Here is a 21,984-nt window from a genome sequence, read left to right as displayed (position 1 = left end):
ACATGAAGGAAGGGAAGGGCTCTGATTTTGGGAATTCTTAACTGTATTGACCAGAACTAGGTCATCTGTCTATGCCTAGAGGCAAAGGAGGCTGGACTAGTGAGTCATGAAAAGGGGGTTGCGGTTATAAGAAAAGATTAGACCAGATATTATGTGTTCTCTAGGCTGGGCACATTGTTGCTTCATCAATGTCAGAGTTATATCACTAAGGAATGAATGTCACCACAAGGAGTTTGGGTGTAAGCAGTATCTTGGAGGGTGGTGTTTGTGGGCATGACGAGGTTGCCAAGGGATGTGACTTTGATGCCAGAGTGATTGACTGAAATCGAGCTCGACCTCTTAGTGTGATTGTGCAGCCCCGAGTAAGTGACTAAAAGTCTGTAATTGTTCCTGAGTTGGCATGGAAGTTTGGGCTAAGTGCAAGCAGCAGTTCATTTATATGACTGTTTTCCTAACTGGACATCCTGCTTTTATTTCCTGCCAGATGGTAAAGGATTGAGGCCCTGGGATGTGAGTGCTTTTGTGGTATTTAAAACATCTTTTATTACAGAAAAATTAAAACAGGTACAGATGTTATCACAGCATGGTAATAAATTCACATGAACTAGACACCTAGTTTCAATAATTCTCAATTTGGGAGAAATCTTTATGTCTCTACCAGGGTATCTCAACAACAGCCACCATTGACATTTTGGGTCAGATAATGCTTTGCTGTGGGGGGCTGTCCTATAAATTGTAGGATGTGTCCTAGAACCCCTGACCTCTATGCCCTCGATGCCAGTGGTACCACCTTTCCACCAAGATTGTGGCACTGAAAAATGTCTACAGAGACTTAAACATGACACCATAAAACTCCTAGAAGAAAACGTGGGGAAAACATTCTCCGACATAAATTGTACCAAAGTTTTTTTCCTTAGGTCAGTCTCCTAAGGCAATAGAAATAGAAGCAAAAATAAGCAAATGAGACCTAATCAAACTTACAGACTTTTGCACAACAAAGGAAACCATAAACAAAACAAAAAGACAACCTACAGACTGGGGGAAAACTCTCTGTAAGTGATGCAGCTGACAAGGGCTTTATCCCCACAATATACAAACAGCTCATATAACTCAACAACAAAAGAACAAACAATTCAGTTGGAAAATGGACAGAAGATCTAAATAGACATTTCTCCAAAGAAGACATACAGATGGCTGATAGGCACATGAGAAGATGCTCAACATCAGTGATTATTGGAGGAATGCGAATCAAAACTATGATGAGTACCACCTCACACCCGTCAGAATGGCCATCCTGAAACAGTCCACAAATAACAAATGCTGGAGAGGATGTAGAGAAGAGAAAAGGATGTATAGAAAACCCTCCTATGCTGTTGATGGGCCTGTAAATTGGTGCAGGAAAACAGAAAACAGAATAGAGGTTCCTCAAAAACTTAAAGCTGGAGTTGCCATGTGACCCTACAATCCCACCCCTGGGCATATACTCAGACAAAGCTATAATTCAAAAAGATGTATGCATCCTTATGTTCATAGCAGCACTATTCACAATAGCCAAGACCTGGAAACAACCTAAATGTGCATTGCCAGATGAGTAGATAAAGGTGTAGAACATATATGCCATGGAATACTGGTCAGCTATTAAAAAAGAATGAGGTTATGTCCTTTTCTGCAACATGGATGGACCTATAGATTATCACACTAAGTGGCAACATGGATGGACCTATAGATTATCACACTAAGTGAAGTAAATCAGACAAACTTCATGGATCACTTATATCTGGAATCTAAAACAATGATACAAATGAAGTTATTTGCAAAATGGAAACAAACTTACAGATTTTGAAAACAAAATTATGGTTACCAAAGGGGAAAGGTGGCAGGGGGAGGGATGGATTGGGGGTTTGGGATTGGCACATGCACAGTAAGGTATGTGGAATGGATGGTCAATGGGAAGCTGCTGTATAGCACAGGGTACTCTACTCAGTATTCTGTGATAACCCATATGGGAAAAGAATCTGAACGAGAATGGATATCTGCATATGCATAACGGAATCACTTTGTTGTACAGCAGAAGTTAACACAACACAGACTTGTGGTTGCCAGGGGCAAGGGGGCAGGGAGTGGGACCGATGGGGAGTTTGGGGTTGGTGGATGCCAACTGTTCCATTTGGATTGGATGGAGAGTGGTGTTCTACTGTTCAGCACAGGGAACTGTGTATAACTGGATCACTGCTGTACGACAGAAATTGAAGAAACATTGTAAATCAACTATACTTTAATAAAAAAAAACCCTAAGAATGTTATAAATCAGCTGTACTTCAAGAAAACTTAAAAAAATGAAAAATATAAAGAATGGGAAAACAATTACCTAATATAAAAATCACTTTTCCTAATTAGATTTTTCATTTTCTAAGTTTTTTTTCTCTAAGGTTTTGTTTTTACTGTTTGACTAGGTAGAAAATTACATTAGATGCCATTAAACAAATTAACTGGCAGCCATGGAGACCAGACTTGTGATTGCCAAGGGAGAGGGGGGTGGAGGAGGGATGATGGATTGGGAGTTTAGGGTTAGCAGATGCAAACTCTTAAATACACAGAACGGATAAACAGCAAAGTCCTACTGTATAGCACAGGGAACTATGTTCAGTATTGTGCTAAATCATAATGGAAACGAATAGAACAAAGAATGTATGTATATATGTATAACCAAATCACTTTGCTCTACCTCAGACACTAACACACCATCGCAAGCCAACTACAATAAAAATGTGTCTAGAGATATTGGCAGATGTCCTCTAGGGGGCAAACTTCCCTGGTTGAGAACCACCGATCTGTGCAGGTTTCTCATGCCATCCAAAATTAGAGTGTTCCTGTATGACCTTTTGTAAACTGAAATGACATAAAGTGAAGAGGCAGTTACCTTAGGACACATCTTGCTAACAGATGCCCAAAATAAATTGAGAAAAAGTGTCGTCCTTGGAGACAGAGTTGAAAGCTGTGACAGCTTGATGCCGACCTGCTTGACAATGGCAGCTGCGTGGGGTGCTGATCCCTCTGTAACACTCACTGCCAAACAAACACTGCTGGTTTTGCTTTTTACCTTTTCCCAAGAAGGCAAACATGCTCTTTGGACTTGTGGTCGGCAGAACATGTGCTCGTGTACAATCGAGATGGTGTAAAGTGATCTTTGGAAAAGCTGGGAGTACCCGTACCTTCATCCATACCAAAGCCCAGGAAAAGTACCATTCTAGTTGTCTGACACGTACAGCCCATATTCCTTGGATCCATCCTTCGGATGATGTCATTTCATGTAAAGCCACATGATTGATTTCACAATAAGCAAGAGCTGTGTCTAATTGAACCCTGAACAGCACAGAGCCCCATAGCCTAAGCGCCCTGTGAACACTGGGTGAAATTAATTTAACATTTCCTATTCCTTTCTCTTTTTTTTCTTGTAAAATAGCAAATTTAGTCACCATAATTTACAAGTTAACAAATCTGTTTTTTGAAATTCGATACCTCTTGTGAGTATCCCAAGTTGACAGAGGACAGCTGGATAGATATTTTTTCCCTGTAAAATTCAAAATATTTACTATCTGGTTCTTTAAGGCAAACATGTGCTAGCTCCTGGTTAAGAGTATGTCCTCTGGGAGTTCCCGTTGTGGCGCAGTGGTTAACGAATCCGACTAGGAACCATGAGGTTGTGGGTTTGGTCCCTGCCCTCGCTCAGTGGGTTAACGATCTGGCGTTGCCGTGAGTTGCGGTGTAGGTTGCAGATGCAGCTCGGATCCCGCGTTGCTGTGGCTCTGGTGTAGGCCAGTGGCTGCAGCTCCAATTCGACCCCTAGCCTGGGAACCTCCCTATGCCGCGAGAGCGGCCCAAAGAAATAGCAAAAAACAAAAAAAAAAAGAGTATGTCCTCTGACTGTATGTCCTCTGAATGTTTTTAAACTCAATGAATTTTATTAAATTTTAGTTGTACGATGATGATCATAACCCAGTTTTCCAGCATTTCCATCCCCAACCCCCAGCCCATCCTCCGCCCTCCACCCTGTCTCCTTTAGAAATCATGAGTTTTTCAAAGCCTGGGAGTCAGTATCTGTTCTGTAAAGATGTTCATTGTGTCCCTTCCTTTTTTGATTGCACATATAAATGATAGCATATGACGTTGGTGTCTCACTGTCTGACTTCCTATTCTTTTCTGAAGTCACGTTTCCTACCAAGAAGTCTGAGAGTGTCCAGGTCCTGCTTCCCAGGAGGCCGTGTGCCTGATGAGGAAGGGGAGCCTGGCTCTCTGGGGACTCACTCGTTCTCACGTGATCATCACGCCTTCCCCCTGGTGTCTCTCCAGCAGAGTGAATGCAAGGCTGAGCTGCCAGAATTCTTATTTCTCTGCGGAACACGTGGGCGGCAAGTCTACTGTGCTCTTGTTCTAAGTCAGGCGGAGCAGATCCAGTGGCTTGGTCTCAGCATTCCCAAGCCTAAGGCTGTGGGGGAGCAGATCCTCCATGTGGAAAGTCCTGAGATGTAGGAGCTCTGGTTGATGGCTTGGCTTTAATCATTTCCGGTGGAATACCTGGGAAACTTGCACAAGATGAGGGATGTTCTCAGGGCATTATTTGTCTGTCTGTGGTCAGAGCAGAAAAGGGACCTGTGGTGAAATAGCAAAGCCAAAGAAACACTGGGGTGGGTTTTGTTTTGTGTATGCGTGTCTTTTGCATCTGATGATTACACTTTCACTTTGAAAATAAAAGGAATGCTTCCAGGAAGCCCATGGTATTTCTCAGAGTGCTCTCGCCTTGGTCTGGTCTTTGCCTCAGGCAAGGGCAGTGGTAGGTATGGGATGCAGGGGTGGAGATGGTGTGGTCTTTGTCCTTGGGGACCTTTGTTCTTTTGATCTTTAGTGAGCACCTGCAGTGTCTAAATAATGTGCTAAGAAGATCTATATCTGCTGTTCTTCCATTCTGTGTACATTCACTGAATGCGTACTTTTGGAGCTTGGGAGACAGAGTGGTAGCAAGATAGAATCTCTGCTCGAGAAAGTTCACAGTTTTGTGGGGCAGATGGTCACATAGAACAGTTCTGATTCAGTGTGTAAGGTGCTGTATTTTCAAAGTGTCCTAAGCAAAGAGGGCCACCGCAAGTGAGGGTCGATGGATTGCAGAGATGGATTTCCTATTGCTTTCTTTCTTTTTCTTTGTCTTTTGTCCTTTTAGGGCCGCACCTGTGGCATATGGAGGTTCCCAGGCTAGGGGTCTAATCGGAGGTGTTGCTGCCAGCCTACACCAGAGCCACAGCAGCGGCTGATCCCAGTTGTGTCTGCAACCTACACCACAGCCCACGGCAAAGCTGGATCCTTAACCCACTGATTGAGGCCAGGGATTGAACCTGAAACGTCATGGCCCTATTTGGTTTCGTTTCCGCTGTTCCATGACGGGAACTCTGGATTTCCTATTTCTGAGAAGACTCCAAAGTTGCAGAGTTTGAATCAGATAGGGAGGGGATTATTATATGTAATTCCTGTGGTTACCAAAGGAGTCTTTTGTAGCATTTTAGATCACACATCCTTGTGGTGACATCATGGCCAACACACACAATGTGACAGAATTTATTTTTCTGGGACTTTCTCCCGATCTGAAGGTCCAGAAAGTCTGCTTTGTGATATTTCTGCTCTTGTACACAGCCATTGTGCTGGGGAATTTCATCATTGTGCTCACCGTCATGACCAGCAGAAGCCTCGGCTCCCCCATGTACTTCTTCCTCAGCTCCCTGTCCTTTGTGGAGATCTGCTACTCCTCTACCACAACCCCCAAACTCATCTCAGATTTGCTGGCTGACAGAAAAGCCATATCTCTGTGGGGCTGCATGTCACAGCTTTTCTTCATCCACTTCTTTGGTGGCACTGAGATTTTCCTGCTCACTGTGATGGCCTACGACCGCTACGTGGCCATCTGTAAGCCCCTCAACTATGCCACCATCATGAACAGGCAGGTGTGTGCCTTCCTGGTGGGAGTAGCAGGCGCAGGGGGCTTTGTGCATTCCTCGGCCCAAATCCTCCTCATTTTCCGCCTGCCCTTCTGTGGCCCCAATGTGATTGATCACTACTTCTGTGATGTGCTTCCCCTGCTCAAACTTGCCTGCTCTGACACTTTCCTGATTGGTCTGCTGATGGTTGCCAATGGGGGGACCCTGTCTGTGGTCAGCTTCCTGGTCCTTTTGGTCTCCTACGCGGTCATCTTGCTGCATCTGAGGACTCAAAGCTCTGAGGGGCGGCGCAAGGCCCTCTCCACCTGTGGGTCCCACATCGCCGTGGTTACCCTGTTCTTTGGGCCCTGCCTGTTCATCTATCTGAGGCCTTCCACCATCCTGCCTGTGGACAAGGTGGTAGCTGTGTTCTACACAGGGATCACCCCACTCCTGAACCCTGTCATCTACTCCTTGAGAAATGCCGAGATGAAGAAAGCCGTGAAGAGGCTGTGGATCAGGACAGTGAATCTAGAGGAGAAATAGAGTCTGAGTCTTGGTGTTGATCCTTGGGTTTAGAATGATGTTGAGTCCAAACTGAAGGGACAGAGTGGGATGAAAGACAGATGCCAGGACTTGTTAGTTGTAGAATTATTCTAATAGCTTCCCACCTTTTAACAACTTTATTGTGATCACTTATAAAATAGATCCTCTTATGGATGTACTATTATTAACTGGCCGTTTTTTCTGTTAGATGTTTAGATTTGTTTTAGGTCATTACTACCAAAAACTTCAATGTGCTAAGTATTTTGAATAGAAATCTTTTACTATATTTTGATTTTTAAAAAAATCTCACCTGCTATAGTTAATTTACTGTTTTAAAAGGTATTGCAGCTTTTGATGCATAGTAGTAAACCAATTCTTAGAAAAGTTGTAATAATTAATCTGCCTTGTGAAAGCAGTCCTGAGAGAATTGATCATCACTGAACATCTTCTTGGTGAGAAATAAGATTTTACGTCGTCTCCAGGTATTTCCCCACAACATAGTTATTAACTGTGAACCTTAAAAACATAATTCTCTGGTGGAGAAACCTGGAAGGTAGTCCCTTAATTAACTCAAAGTTAATCATTGGTATTGAGACAGAAGAGTTCCTACCAAAACAGAAGTGTTCCTACCAAAACACATAATCTGAGTTTAATCATCACAAAATGTCAGGCAAACTCCAGTCAAGCAACATTTTGCAAAATTACTGGCCTGTCTTCTTCTGATGTACAGGAGAGAAGAATTGAGCAATTTTCCCGCATTGCAGTTAGATGATAACCGAATGCAACCTGTGATCCCGGATTGGATCCTGTGCTGAATGAAAGTCATTGGAATGGAGTAGGATAGAAAGGCCAGAAATAAACCCAAGCACCCTTGGTTAACGAATCTATGACGAAAGAGGCAAGAATATACGGGTGGAGGAAAGAGTCTCTTCAGTAAGTGGTGCTGGGGAAACTGGATAGCTACATGTAAAAGAATGAAATTAGAACATTTTCTAACACCATGCACAAAAATAAACTCAAAATGGATTAAAGACCTAAATGTAAAGGCAGATAATATAAAATTCCTAGAGGGAAACATAGGCAGAGCCCTCTTTGACATAAATCACAGCAACGTCTTGTTTTATCCATCTCCTAGAATAATGACAGTAAAGATGAAAATGAACCATTGGTACCTAATTAAACTCAAAAGATTTTGTACAACAGAGAAAACCATTAAAAAAAAAAAAAACAAACCAAAAGACAACCCATAGAATGGGAGAAAATCTTTGCAAATGATGCAACTGGCAAGAATCATTACTTTAATGTGGGTCTTTCTGTCCAAAACCATGTTCATTTTTCCATTTGCTATTTTCTTTTGTGTTCTTTAGCAGTGTTGTACAGTTTTAAAAAATAAAAAAAAACCTGTGTGTTTATTTTCTAAGTATTTGAGATATAATTGACATATAACATTTGTGTAAATTTAAAGTGTCCAGTGAGGTCATACAGTTATTGTCTCTCTCTTTCTGACTTATTTCATTCGGCATAATGCCCTCAAAGACTATTCATGAAGTTGCAAAGGTACAATTTCCTTTTTTCTCATGGCTGATTAATATGCCATTTTGTGTAGGTGGTGTCCAAAAAAGTGAAGCACAATAAAATGAGGTGTGCCTGGGTCACCCCACTCTCTCCTGACCTCGAAAGTCTGCTGAGAAATCTGCTGATAGCCTTTGTGAAGATCCCTTGAATGAGAGAAATATTTTTTCTCTCGCTGCTTTTAAAATGTTCTGTCTTTGTTTTTAAAAAGTTGTTTTACTATGGTCTTGGAGAAGATTGTTTTGCATTGAAATTTTGGTGACTTATTAGCTTTATTAACTGAAGTATCCAAATATCTCTCCAGATTGGGGAAATTAAGTCTTAATTTCTTTTTCTTTCTTATTTTGGTCTTTTTAGGGCAGCACCCATGGCGTATTGAAGTTCCCAGGCTAGGGGTTGAATCAGAGCTGCAGCAACACCAGATCCAAGCTTTAGCCACAGCTTGCAGCAATGCTGGGTCCTTAACCCACTGAATGAGGGCAGGGATCAAACACACATCCTCATGGATACTAGTTGGGTTCTTAACCTGCTGAGCCACAGCGGGAACTTGATTGTTATTTCTTTAAATAACCTTTCTGCCTCCTTCTCTGTGGCTTCTCCTGTGATTCCATTAATTCACAAATCATTTCTTCATTAAAATTTTTTACTTATTTTAAATTGAAGTGTAGTTGATTGATAATGCTGTGTTAATTTCAGTTGTACAGAACAGTGATTTAGTTATATATATTCTTTAATGATGTCCTATTGTTCAAATAGGGTTTCTTTACTTTTTAAAAAAATTTTACAAGCACCATAATATTTTATTTTTCCTTTCAGTTTTATTGAGATATAATTGGCATATTCTTCACTTTTTCTTTTTTTGAATGTTCTTTTCTGACTGAGTCATTTCAAAGTTTCTTCTGCTTGATCAATTCTGATGAAAGTTATCTATTCAATTCTTCTTTTTCTTTTTTTCCCCCTTAATTTTAACTTTTGTGCTCTGCATGTTTTCCATTATGGATGAAGACACACACATTCATCTATTTTACTTCCACAACTTAATTTTTAAATTGCTATGGCTGTGTAACTATTATAGCTGTATCCTATGGCACAGTATATCTCCTTTCTTACAAATAAGTTTTTTTTCTAGCTTTATTGAAGTGAGATTGACAAATTAGAAAATGTATATATAGGAGTCTAATAGGAGCTGTATCTGCTGGCCTACACCACAGCCACAGCAACACAGGATCCGAGCCACATCTGCCACCTACACCACAGCTCATGGCAATGTCAGATCCTTAACTTGCTGAGACAGGCCAGGGAGCAAATCTGCGTCCTCATAGATTCTAGTCAGATTCATTTCCACTGAGCCATGATGGGAATTCCGAGAATGTGTATTTTTAAGGTGTATAATGTGGCATTTTAGGTGTTAGAAGTTACAAGACAAATCTTTCAGTTAAAGATGAAGTTCAAGAGATCTAATGTACAGCAAAAACTGTAGTTAATAATAGTGTACTGTATACTTAAAATTTGTTAAGAGAGTAGATCTTAAGTGTCCTCCCACATGCACACCAAAATGGTAACTATGTGAAGTGATGGATATGTTAATTAGTTTAATTGTGGCAGCAATTACACAAGGAATCTTTCATTCTCCTGCTTCTATTCAAAGCCGTTTCTTCCAGTTCCTTATATCCCAAATTGACCTCATGCTACCAAGTACAGTGGTCTTTTTTTGAATCCTTCTCTTATTTGACTTCTAAGCAGCCGTTGATGTCACTGATCACTTTTTCCATTTTGAAATTTCTTTTCTTGGTTTCTGGGGTGTGCTCTTTCCTGGACTTTTATTCTCAGACTCTTTTGCTAACTCTTTTGCTGCTTCTTGAACTCTGAATATTGGTGCTTCCCAAGTTCAGTCCTGGAATTCCTTTCTTTTCTGTCTCCACTCTCTCCCTACACAATCTTATCTGTTTTCATGATGATAAATACTGGCTATGCCCTGTCTTTGAAATTTTTAGCTCTTGTATAATCCTGGAAGTAGATTGGAATAGCCAACTGTCTACTTAAAATTTCCCCTAGGATGTAGGTAGTCATCTTAAACCTCATATGATCAAAATAACATTATTGACTTTGACTCCAACCTATTCCTCTCTCTGCATTTATCAATTCAGAACAATATTACCATTCTCCCAGTTTACTCACACCAAACATCTGGATACCATTTTTCCTCACCTCAAATTAATCCACTAGCAAACCCTGTCTACTTTATCTCCAACGTGTATTCAGAATCCATCCAATCTTCCCATCCCAACTACTGCCCAAGTCCAATCTACTTCTACCCATTAGCCTGAACTGCTACATTAGTCGTTCCCCTTTATTCCATGATTGGATATTATTTTTTGCTGTTTGTGTTTTAACCTATCCCTAGAGAAATTTTTAAACTTATACAAAATTAGAGATTATTATAATGAATCCCCATGAAAACTTCATCTAGTTTCAGCGATTAACATTCTGCTAGTATTGTTTCATCTGTCATCCTCTCTTTCTCCTCCTTGAATTATTCTTTTCTTTCATTGTAGTCCTCCACTCCAGGTTTGTTTAGTTACCTTGATGGTAGTAAAATTTCACAGTGTATATGTATATCAGATCATCACATTGTTTACCTTAACTAGGTACAATTTTTACTTGTTAAGAATACTTCAGTAAAGCTAGAAAGATTAAATAACACCAATATTAATTATTTCTATGAAAATGGTGTGTGTGTGTGTGCATGTGTGTGTCTATGTGTGCATATGCACATGTGTGTGAGTCTGAGACAGAAAGGGGTGAGGTGACCCAGAAAGAAACTGCTCTCTTCCTACATTTTTAGGCCAACAGAATTGCATGCATGGCCATTGTTTGTATCTCTTCATTCCATTCCACCTGCCTTGTTACTCCTAGAAGTCCTTCCCAGGTTCTGGATGTAGACCAGCTGTTAATGATGCTCTGTTTTTGTAACACTTTTTCTTTTCCAGAGATATTTTAGTAAGAAAGTTGAGAAAGGCTCAATGTCATTTAGTTTGAAACAAATTATGGGGTAGGTCTTGATGTACATACAGAAGGATTTAAGGTAGGCTTCTTTAGTGAGAATTCCTGGAGCTTTAAAAATAGAGTTTGAGTTCTTGCAGCATTTCAGAAAGTTTATGAGAAAAAGTTACATGTATACCATTGTTCTGTAATTTATTTATCTAAGGATAAAAACTCTGAAGAAGCAGCATGGCTACACAGAGCAGAGCAGATCAGGGTAACGAGAATCAGTTCAATTTCTTACTGGCCTCTTTGCTTCCTCAAGGGCACCAGCTGCTGGTGACATATTCTCTGCTGACAGGAGTTGTGACACCTAGACCTTTGCACAATAGGGAAATTTATTATTTGTATAGGTTTGAAATATTCTCATAATCTTTCTGAGCCCTATTAACCTACTCTGTCAAGTGGGAACACTAGTTTTTCTTCCTTTCTTCCTTCCTTCCTTTCTCTTTTGTCTTTTTAGGGCTATACCCATGGCATGTGAGGGTTCCCAGGCTAGGGGTCCAATCGGATCTCTTGCTGCTGGCCTACACCAGAGCCACAGCAGCGTCAGATCCGAGCCATGTCTGCGACTTACACCACAGCTCACAGCAATGCTGGATCCTTAACCCACTGAGAGAGGCCAGGGATTGAACCCTCAGCCACATCGTTCCTAGTCAGATTTGTTTCCCCTGCACCAGATGGGAACTCCTGGGAATACTAGTTTCTAGACTAGAGTGTTACTTTGTATGTAAGATGTTAGAAAGAAAAGTTGAAAGACATGGTACTGCCCAACACAAATATAATATGCTGTTACTTGAGGACTATGCCCAACAATTAAGGAACTCTAGTCTTTCTGAAGCCTTTGCATGTAAAAACCATGTGCTTATGCCTTATGGTAAAATGCTTAGAATTTAAGAATGAGTAGTTGTAAGGCCTCTGTACCAGGAGTCAGGAAAGACTTGGTTTAACCATGCCATCAGTGCGTAGGATAACTTTGCACAGTGATTGTTCCTCTTTGGCTTCTTTGGCATGTTTAAAGTTGATGAATTGGACAGTATGATCTTGAAGGCCCTTCCATGCGTACAATCTGTCATTCAGGTGATGTGTGTGGCGTATGTGTATGAAGTGGTCCTGGTCCACTTGGTTAAAGTCTCCCTGGAGCTCACCGACATCAGTCGTCCAATGAGGGGTGAGGTTAGAATAGGACACCAGGGGCCTCTTGAAGATGTGTGTGGTGAGGACCAAGGGATGACATGCTGTTGGCTTCTCCTCCATCACTTACTTGAGAATGCAGAGGGAGAACTCTAGGGGCCATGACAAGAGGTTGCTAATCATAAGGGGGCAAGTAGAAGGGCTGACGTTGTAATTGGATTAATTAGAGAGAGGCTCCTTAACCTCTGAAGGAAGCAATTGGTACGCTGACTTTTGCTCTTCTCAGGAATTCCCCAGAAGGGATGCTAGAAAAGTTCAGGGAATTCAATTCTCTGATCTCAGTTTTCCATCTCATTCACCTTAAATGCGTATAGCTTCAGTCTGGCCAATATTTTCCCAACTCCTCATTTTAGTGGGTTTTAGGGTAGACTGGCTCATCCTGTTCTCTTCCACTGTAACTTTGTGAGAAGGTCATTAATGCCGGAGTTGGCACAGGGAGGTGGTGGCATTGATGGTACCTGGTGAGTCCATAGAGGAAGGTAGGTATTAAGTGGTATCTTTCTGTGTGGAACAGATTCTGACTCAGTTTAGTCACTGAACCTTAACCATGAGTCATGGTACACAAAGACTCAGAGTCTTTCACACGTGTTGGCACCTTTCATTTTTCTTACTCTAGCTCCTATGCACTTCCATACACGGAGAGTCTCAGATTTGCTGACTCTTTTGGCTAATGAGGCAGACTTCAGATATCACTTCAATTAAGGTCTCTCCTGCCAGTATCAGTAACATCATGAGAAAGTGACTCAATGACTTGGCTCAGAGCAGATGTTACAGTCACTTTCACCAGGGCCACTTGTAATACGATCAGTGTGGAGATGTTTGCAAAGATTGTTTTCACTAACTGCTTTTTTTTTTTTAATACACTTTTCAAAACATTTTTTTTTTTTAAAAATTCAAGGACCTGGCTGAAACATTTTCACATCTGGACTTCTCCGGTGAAAAAATGAAGGCATTTTTCAAACCCGAATGGAGATGAGGCTACACAGAAACCTAAATTTTGCCAAGGACCAATCTTGGCCCAAGATTTCCAAGTTTTTATCAGTGCACACTAACATACTCATTGTATGTCTCTGTGTTAATAAAACAAATTTCTGTTTTCCTGGGGTGACTTTATGCAAATGAATCAGTTTTTTGCCTGCAAAAGATTCAGAAGATAAAGTTAAGAATCAAGGCCACAAACAATATTCAAGATAGGCTCATTCACTTAATCTCTATGGGGACATAATTTGGAATTATAAAGAAGAGCTTGTTTTTTTAATGCTAGATATCCCCACATATACTTTATCCTCTGGTGGTGTTTATAAGGTACAAACAGTGATACCTTGGTTTTGAAATAGCTGTAATAATAGATGGAGGATTCAGGAATCAAATCCCAAACACTCACTAACTTTGCTGAGTTCCCCAGCCTGTGTAAGGTGCAACAGTGGCTTTAAGAGACACTGTAAAGCCTTCAACAGGTTGTATTCTCTTTTTGGGGGGAGACCTGACAGATGTATGTAAAATGGCTATAGAATAATGAATCTTTGGTTATAGGTGCTGGAGCTAAGATCTCTGGTCACCAAGGCATATCTTCCTTTTCTTTTCTTTTTTTCCTTATTTCTTTTTCCAGTCTCTTGCCCTGGCAGCTCAATCTGGCCAATACCTGAAAACTCCTCTCTTCTGCAGGGTCTCCAGGCTCTGCAAGGCTATCTGGTCAGAAATTAACCTTAGGAAGGTGGGAAAATGAGGTCGACCATATTATTCATATTATTGTTCACGTCGTTACTGTTCTCTTTAAAGATCTTACTCTTCAGCTTTGCTTTGCCTTTTGTTAGAAACATGCCTCTTTTCTCCCCTCATGCTCTCCCTTCTTTCTGGAAGCCTGGTTTGGGGGAGCACCAGGGGGAGGAGTCAGTGGATGAGATGAGCAAGGGAGCAAGTATTGGGCAGGAAGGCGTGGAGCCTGGTTCTAGTCCAGGCTCTGCACCAACCAGCTGTGTGATGCTGGGTCCAGATCTCTCTTCTGTAAGAGGAGGAATCCACAAGCGTCCTTCCAAATATAACAGTGTGTGTTACTCGGTAAGGAGAGGCCCTGCGTCTGACTCCTCTGGTGAAAGAATATCTTGGAGGAAAATGTGGAGAAAAGGGATGCTGGAAAAGGCCAGTACCAATTTTTTAATTTAAATTTTTTTTATAATTCTGTTTTATTTGGTGGACTGACTGAGGACTTAAGGCCAGAATACAGCCTCTCAGATAGTCTTGAAAAACTGTTCAGACCAATCTTATTTTTCAGAACTCCGAGGATATGGATTTCTGATAGGAAAGGTATAATGAGAAACCGTAGGGACGCATCAGATTGATCAGAAAGAAAGAAAGAAAAAAGGAAAGGAAGGAAGAAAGAAAGGTTTAACAGAAGTTGTTGATTGGGGCCAGTCTATCTTAAGCTTCTATGGTATCTTTGTTTGGGATTTTTAACCGCAAACCCTGGAGAAATGTGCAGTTACTTACTGTCTGATAGGAGCACACACTTACCTTTCAGAGTCTCTTCCTTGGCCCTGCTGATTAAAATGTCAGAATTGGAGTGTCTGCCATGGTGCAGTGGTTAACAAATCTGACTAGGAACCATGAAGTTGTGGGTTCGATCCCTGGCCTGCTTAGTGGGTTAAGGATCTGGCATTGCCGTGAACTCTGGTGTAGGTTGCAGTTGTGGCTCGGCTCCTGTGTTGCTGTGGCTGTGGCGTAGGCCGGCTGCTGTAGCTAGCTGCCTAGGAACCTCCATATGTTGTGGGTGTGGCCCTAAAAAGCAAAAATTAAAATAAAATAAAAAATAAACTTACCCCCCAGGAAAAGTGTCAATAGTTTATGGGCCTGATAACCTCTTTATGAAATCCTTTCTCGTATTTTTTTCCATTTCTACCCAGAGTTTTGATAAATGTTAATTTCCTTTTCTTTCTTCCATTCTAGAGACTTTAAAATTTTAACTTTTTAGAGAAAACTGAATGACACCAAATGTATATCTTGCTCTGTTAACTACTGGAAAGAAAAACACAACTAATTTTTTTAAAACGTGAAAACCAAAGTGGTCCTAGCAAATGTTTTGAGAGAACATCTCTCACTGGACACCCCAAATCTAAGAAGCAATAACAGAAACAAGGAGCACTCTCAAAGCTAAATTTCACAGAGTTGATTTGTGAAATTAATTGTTCGTGAAAAAGTCTCTATTTCGAATATAGCCGTTTTTGCCATGAGGCTGAAACATGCCCATCTATGATTCCTGCTCTTCTCATAAACATTCTTTTTTTTCCCCACTTTTTCTTTTTTTTAATTACTCAAATGAATTTATCACATCTGTAGTTGTATAATGATCATAACAATCCAATTTCACAGGATTTTCATCCCACAGCCCAAGCACATCCCCCAATCCCCCAAACTGTCTCCTCCAGAGACCATAAGTTTTTCAATGTCTGTGAGTCAGCATCTGTTCTGCAAAGAAGTTCAGTCTGTCCTTTTTTCAGGGTCCACGTGTCAGTGAAAGCATTTGATGTTCGTGTCTCACTGTATGGCTCACTTCACTTAGCATGATAATTTCTAGGTCCGTCCATGTTGCTAAAAATGCCCATATTTCATTCCTTTTAATGGCTGAGTAATATTTCATTGTGTATATATGTACCACATCTTCTTGATCCACTCCTCTGTCGATGGACATTTAGGTTGTTTCCATGTCTTGGCTATTGCAAATAATGCTGCAGCGAACATCGGAGTACATGTGTCTTTGCGAGTCATGGTTTTCTCTGGATGGATGCCCAGGAGTGGGATTGCTGGATCAAATGATAGTTCTGTTTTTAGTTTTCTGAGAAATCTCCATGCTGTTTTCCAGAGTGGTTGCACCAGTTTACATTCCCACCACCAGTGTACTAGGGTTCCTTTTTCTCCACACCCTCTCCAGCACTTATTGTTTGTAGACTTCTTGATGCTGGCCATTCTGGCTGGTGTAAGGTGGTACCTCATAGTGCTTTGGATTTGCATTTCTCTAATAATGAAACATCTTTTCATGTGTTTTTTGGCCATCCATATGTCTTCTTTGGAGAACTGTCTGTTTCGATCTTCTGCCCATTTTTGGATGGGGTTGTTTGTTTTTTTGGTATGGAGCTGCCGAAGGTGTTTATACATTTTGGAGATGAATCCCTTGTCAGTCGATTCACTTGCAAAGATTTTCTCCCATTCTGTGGGTTGTCTTTTTGTGTTGTTTAGGGTTTCCTTTGCTGTGCAGAAAGGTTTAAGTTTAAATAGGTCCCACTTGTTTATTTTTGTTTTTATTATCAATACTCTAAGAGGTGGATCTGAGATGTTGCTGTTGTTTATGTTGGAGAGTGTTTGGCCTATGTTTTCCTCTAGGAGTTTGATAGTGTCTGGTCTTATATCTAGGTCTTTAATACATTTGGACTTTATTTTTGTGTGTGGTGTTAGGGAGTGTTCCAATTTCATTCTTTTCCATGTGTCTGTCCAGTTTTCCCAGCACCACTTATTGAACAAACTGTCCTTTCTCATTGTATATTCTTGCCTTCTTTGTCATAGATGAGTTGGCTGTAGGTGCGTGGGTTGAATTCTGGATTTTTATCCTGTTCCACTGTCTTTGTGCCAGTACCATATGGTTTTGATGATTGTTGCTTTGTAGTATAGTCTGAAGTTTGTGAGCCTGATTCCTCCAGCTCCCTTTTTCTTTTTCAGGATGTCTTTGGCTATTCTGGGTGTGTTGTGCTTCCAAACAAACTTGAAATTATTTTGTTCGAGTTCTGTGAAAAATGTCTTTGGTAATTTGATGGGATTGCATTGAATCTGTATATTGCCTTAGGTAGTATAGTCATTTTGATAATATTAACTCTTCTAATCCATGAGCCTGGTATATTTTTCCATCTGTTTGTGCATCTTTGATTTCTTTCATTAGTGTCTTATAGTTTTCAGAGTAGAGGTCTTTTGTCTCTTTAGGTAGGTTTACTCCTAGTATTTTATTCTTTTGGATGCGATGGTTAATGGGATTGCTTCCCTAATTTTTCTTTCTGTCTTTCATTGTTAGTGTATAGAAATGCCATCAATTTCTGTGTGTTAATTTTGTATCCTGTGACTTTGCCAAATTTGGGTGAGCTCTAACATTTTTCTGGTAGAGTCTTTAGGATTCTCTAGGTATAGTATCATGTCATCTGCACATAGTGATAGTTTTACTTTTCCCTTTCCAATTTGGATTCCTTTTATTTCTTTTACTTCTCTGATTACCGTGGCTAGGACTTACAAAACTATGTTGCAGAGTAGTGGTGAGAGCAGACATCCTTGTCTTGTCCCTGATCTCAGCAGGAATTCTTTCAGCTTTTCACCATTGAGAATGATGTTTGCTGTGGGTTTGTCATATATGGCCTTTTTGAGGTAAGTTCTGCTATGCCCACTTTCTGAAGGGATTTTCTCAGAAATGGGTGTTGGATTTTGTCAAAGGCTTTTTCTGCATCTATTGAGAGGATCATATGGTTTTGATTCTTCAGTTTGTTAATGTGGTGTATCCGCATAAACAGTCTGAGTGTGAAGAATTGGCATGTGGCAGAAGGAGGATCAGCTGGGTACACTGAGGAGCCTGCAGGGAGGTAAGGGAAGGGCACAACAACGAGAATAGAGTCTTATGCCTACTTTATGCATAAGGACACTGAGGCTCAGAGAGGTTAAGTCACTTGCTCTAGGCCACACAGCTCATATTTGTTCTGAGGTCTGTATTTGCAGTGTGGACGTTTCCACTCTCTCTCTTCCTCCTGAAGAGTGCCTTGTATGGATTGCATAACAAGGGTGTCACATCTGTCTTTCCTCATACAAGAATGTGGAATGGACTTTCTACAACTAGTGCTAGAGTTTCACTAATTCAGTTCTTCTGCAACCTTTGAAACGAATCAGGGATAAACAGGCATAGAAAAAGCTAAATAGGGGAGAGGAAGGACAAAACTGCCAAGCTTCAACCACTGTTCTTAGAGGTTGTTATGGAGCAGGGGGAATGTGAAACACTTGAGTTTCTCTCTCTCACATGTGTATACATATATGTATGTATGTATCATCTAATTGTGGTAGAATACAAATAATATAAAATGTACCACTTTAATCACTTTTACATGCACAGTTCAATGTATCAAAGAATGTAACCTGTTATGGTGCAATATCACCACCATCCACCGCAAGAACTCCTTTCTGTCTTTTCTAGGGCCGCACCTGTGGCATATGGAGGTTCCCAGGCTAGGGGTCTAATTGGAGCTGTAGCTGCCAAGCCTATGCCAGAGCCACAGCAATGCGGGATCTGAGCTGTGTCTGCAACCTACACCACAGGTCATGGCAACACCGGATCCTTAAGCCACTGAGCAAAGCCAGGGATAGAACCCGCAACCTCATGCTTCCTAGTTGGATTCGTTAACCACTGAGCCATGGGAACTCCCAAGAACTCTTTCACTGTTGCAATCTGAAACTCCTTGCCTACACCTGTTAAGCACTAACTCCACACCCCTTCCCCCAGCCTCCAGCAACCACCATTCTACTTTCTGTCTCTATGAATGACAGATGGCATCCAAGTGGACTCATGCTGTGTTTTTCTTTCTGTGCCTGGCTTAGCATGTCACTTAGCATACTCATTCCTGTGTCCTTACGTAGCCTGCTATTCCATAAGCTAGTGGTAAGATGCTTAAATCAGATCCCCAGGATGCTACATGTCTACCAAACAAAGCTGTGTGTCAGGCCTGCCTTCTGACTCAGGGGCCCATTAATGACCACCATCACACTGTGCACTAATAGAATTGATAAGGCTGAGAGAAACATAAATCAATTATACTCTGATATTCCTGTCCATTGTACTCTTACACAATTATTATTTGTTTAAAAACTTGTGAGTTCATTCAGTTTTCAAAAGAGCACCATGAAAAGGTATTTTTATTTCTGTTTTTCAGTGGAAAATTATAGGCCGGGGGAAAAATGGATTGTTACTATCACACAGCTATTAAACAGCTGCGCCTGTTGAACCCATGTCCCCTGACCCCAAATCCTGAGTTCCTATCACCAGGTCAACACTCAAAGGCTGGCCTGGACTGCAGGCTGGCTGTTAAGTGTGTGAATACAGAATACCTTTAGCTTTGCTGGCAAAGCTTATTTCATGCTGGAGGAATGACATCTTCAGAAATGCAATTATGGATTTTCTGTGTCTGATCACCTTTTGTCAGTCTTCAGAGCTCACTGACTTGCATTTCCTCCTCCCATATCCACCTCCAAGGACAGTGGTTGAGGCTTGGTGACTGTCCCTTTTCCTTTTGACCTCTCTCTTATGCCTGTTAGGGAGCCAGGCTAATTTTAATAATTGTAGAGTTATTGAGATGGAGACGATCTAGTAGTCACTGCAAAGAATTGATTCTACATTATGGTATGTGGCAAGACTGATAGAAACTCTTACTGTTCATCCAAAGACAAGGCGCACTTCAGGAGTAGATTAGGTAGTAGAAGCAGCTACATTGGGAAACATACAGACCTCAGTTCAATCTGAGCTGTGACCTTGAATTGGTGACTGAATCTCTCTGAGTTTCAATATTTATGTATATCCTCTTATTACTATTTTTTCCTTTTTAGCTGCCCTGTGGCATATGGAGTTCCCAGGCTAGGGGTCAGATGCAAGCCATAGTTGCAACCTGAGCCACAGCTGTGGCAACACCATATCTTTAACCCACTGTGCCAGGCTTGAACCTGGGTCCCAGCGCTCCCAAGATGCCACTGATGCCATTGTGCCCCAGCAGACTTCCTCTTATTTGTATTGTGAAGATTCATTGTACCTGCCTGAATCAGAGGAAACACGTCAAGGGAGCATCATTACAAACCCAGCCCCTATTTCAGGAATTACATCAAGCATTTGCTGACCACAGTTTTGTCCATTTGCCTCAACAAGAGCATGTTTTGGAGAAGCCCGAGGCAGAGAGGGGACTTGAGAGGGTGCAGAATGACAGTGGTCCTCACAGCCTGGAAAGGCCGTTTCTAATGATTGAGGAGCTGTCTTTGATTTCTGTGATTTCAGGTGTGAGCTCCTGTGCTTTGAAACATGGCTACGACAAGCAATGTGACTGAGATCATTTTCTTGGGCTTTTCCCAGAACCAGGATGTGCAGAAGTTCATTTCTGCGCTGTTTCTCATCATGTACCTGGCCATCGTGCTGGGTAATGGCCTCATCGTGGTGACCATCACACCAGCAAAGGGCTCAGCTCCCCCATGTATTTCTTCCTCGGCTCCTTGTCCTTTGTGGAGCTCTGTTACTGTTCTGTCACAGCCCCTAAACTCATCCTTGACTCTTTCATGGAGAGGAGAGTCATCTCCCTCAAGGGCTGCCTCACACAGATATTTTTCCTCCACTTCTTTGGTGGCACCGAGATCTTCCTCCTGACAGTGATGGCCTATGACCGCTACGTGGCCATCTGCAAGCCGCTGCATTACACGGTCATCATGCACCGGCGGGTGTGTGGCCTCCTGGTGGGGGCGGCCTGGGGTGGGGGCCTGCTGCACTCTGTGGGACAAACCTTCCTCATTTTCCAGTTGCCCTTCTGTGGCCCCAAGGTCCTTGACCACTACTTCTGTGACGTCCACCCCGTGCTGAAGCTGGCCTGCGCAGACACCTTCCTCGTCGGCCTGCTCATCATCGCCAATGGTGGCTCCATCTCGGTGGTCAGCTTCGCGGGGCTGCTCGCGTCCTACGGGGTCATCCTGTGCTCCCTGAGGACCCGGTCCTCAGAAGGCCGGCGCAAGGCCCTCTCCACGTGCGCCTCTCACGTCGCAGTCGTGGCCCTGTTCTTCATCCCCTGTTCCTTTGTCTACATGAGGCCCTGTGTCACCCTCCCGGCAGACAAGATAGTGGCCGTGTTTTACACGGTGGCCACGCCTCTCCTAAACCCTGTCATTTACTCCTTCAGGAACGTGGAAGTGAAAAACGCCATGAGGAGACTGATGGGAGGAAAGCGATTCGGGAAGAGAAATAGATGAGTCAGTCAGGGGGATGAGGGGGAAGGGATGGAAAATTGGGGGCCCCGGGGTCTCACTCTGTCTCTACCTTTAACTGACCAGGTGGCCTAGGGCGAGACACCTTCTTTCTTTAAGTTTCTCTTTCCTCATCTTTTTGGGGCTGGTCAGGATTGAAGCAGTCTCTAGGATGAAGTCTTGGTGCTGTGCTGCCACAATTGACAGTGACCTTGAGGCAGATTGGCTGGTTTGGTTTTTCTGGACTCTCCCAGAAAACCAGGGGCTCCCTGGGAATAGTGAAAAGGTTGTTGGAAAGGAGAAGGAACTGCCTCAGGAACAGTGTCCACAGGTCCTTTGTGTTTGAAGAGCCCCGACCTTTGGATTTTTAGAGATGAAGGTGGAGAGGGAATAGTGGTCACGGCAATGCTTAAAAATTCTGTTGACCCGGAGTTCCTGTTGTGGCTCAGCAGGGTAAGAACCTGACTGGTGTCCAGGAGAATGCGGGTTCAGTCCCTGGCCTCACTCAGTGGGTTAAGATCTGTGTGGCCACCAGCTGTGGTGTAGGTCACAGACCATGGCTCAGATGCAGTGTTGCCATGGCTGTGGCTGTGGTGTAGGCCAGCAGTTGCAGCTTCCATTTGACCCTGGGATCTTCCATATGCTGCAGGTGTGGCCCTAAAAC

General features: G+C 42.1%; 5 protein-coding genes across 6 annotated transcripts in view; all 5 read left to right on the top strand.

The window, feature by feature from the left end:
• Nucleotides 1-21,984, top strand: part of LOC100522784 (olfactory receptor 4X2-like) — a 115,676-nt gene that overhangs the window by 26,733 nt on the left and 66,959 nt on the right. The gene's annotated exons all lie outside the window — the stretch shown is intronic.
• The window catches only part of LOC100523167 (olfactory receptor 4X2-like), a 72,226-nt gene that overhangs the window by 26,745 nt on the left and 23,497 nt on the right, over nucleotides 1-21,984 (top strand). The gene's annotated exons all lie outside the window — the stretch shown is intronic.
• Nucleotides 1-21,984, top strand: part of LOC100523717 (olfactory receptor 4S1) — a 63,933-nt gene that overhangs the window by 26,743 nt on the left and 15,206 nt on the right. The gene's annotated exons all lie outside the window — the stretch shown is intronic.
• On the top strand, nucleotides 5,449-6,756 carry LOC100523356 (olfactory receptor 4X2-like). Its single transcript, XM_003122789.3, has one exon. The coding sequence runs from the start codon at nucleotides 5,580-5,582 to the stop codon at nucleotides 6,507-6,509; it is 930 nt and encodes a 309-aa protein (XP_003122837.1). The 5' UTR covers nucleotides 5,449-5,579; the 3' UTR covers nucleotides 6,510-6,756.
• Nucleotides 20,430-21,812, top strand: LOC102162473 (olfactory receptor 4X1-like). Its single transcript, XM_021083060.1, has one exon. The coding sequence runs from the start codon at nucleotides 20,562-20,564 to the stop codon at nucleotides 21,324-21,326; it is 765 nt and encodes a 254-aa protein (XP_020938719.1). The 5' UTR covers nucleotides 20,430-20,561; the 3' UTR covers nucleotides 21,327-21,812.

The sequence above is a fragment of the Sus scrofa genome, chromosome 2 (assembly GCF_000003025.6).
Source record: "Sus scrofa isolate TJ Tabasco breed Duroc chromosome 2, Sscrofa11.1, whole genome shotgun sequence".
NCBI lineage: Eukaryota > Metazoa > Chordata > Mammalia > Artiodactyla > Suidae > Sus > Sus scrofa.
Note: the sequence above shows the minus strand (reverse complement) of the source record. Positions and strands in the feature narration are given on the sequence as shown.

Coding starts and splice junctions, on each gene's coding strand:
- LOC102162473 (XM_021083060.1), top strand. CDS start 20,562: ATGTATTTCTTCCTCGGCTCCTTGTCCTTTGTGGAGCTCTGTTACTGT.
- LOC100523356 (XM_003122789.3), top strand. CDS start 5,580: ATGGCCAACACACACAATGTGACAGAATTTATTTTTCTGGGACTTTCT.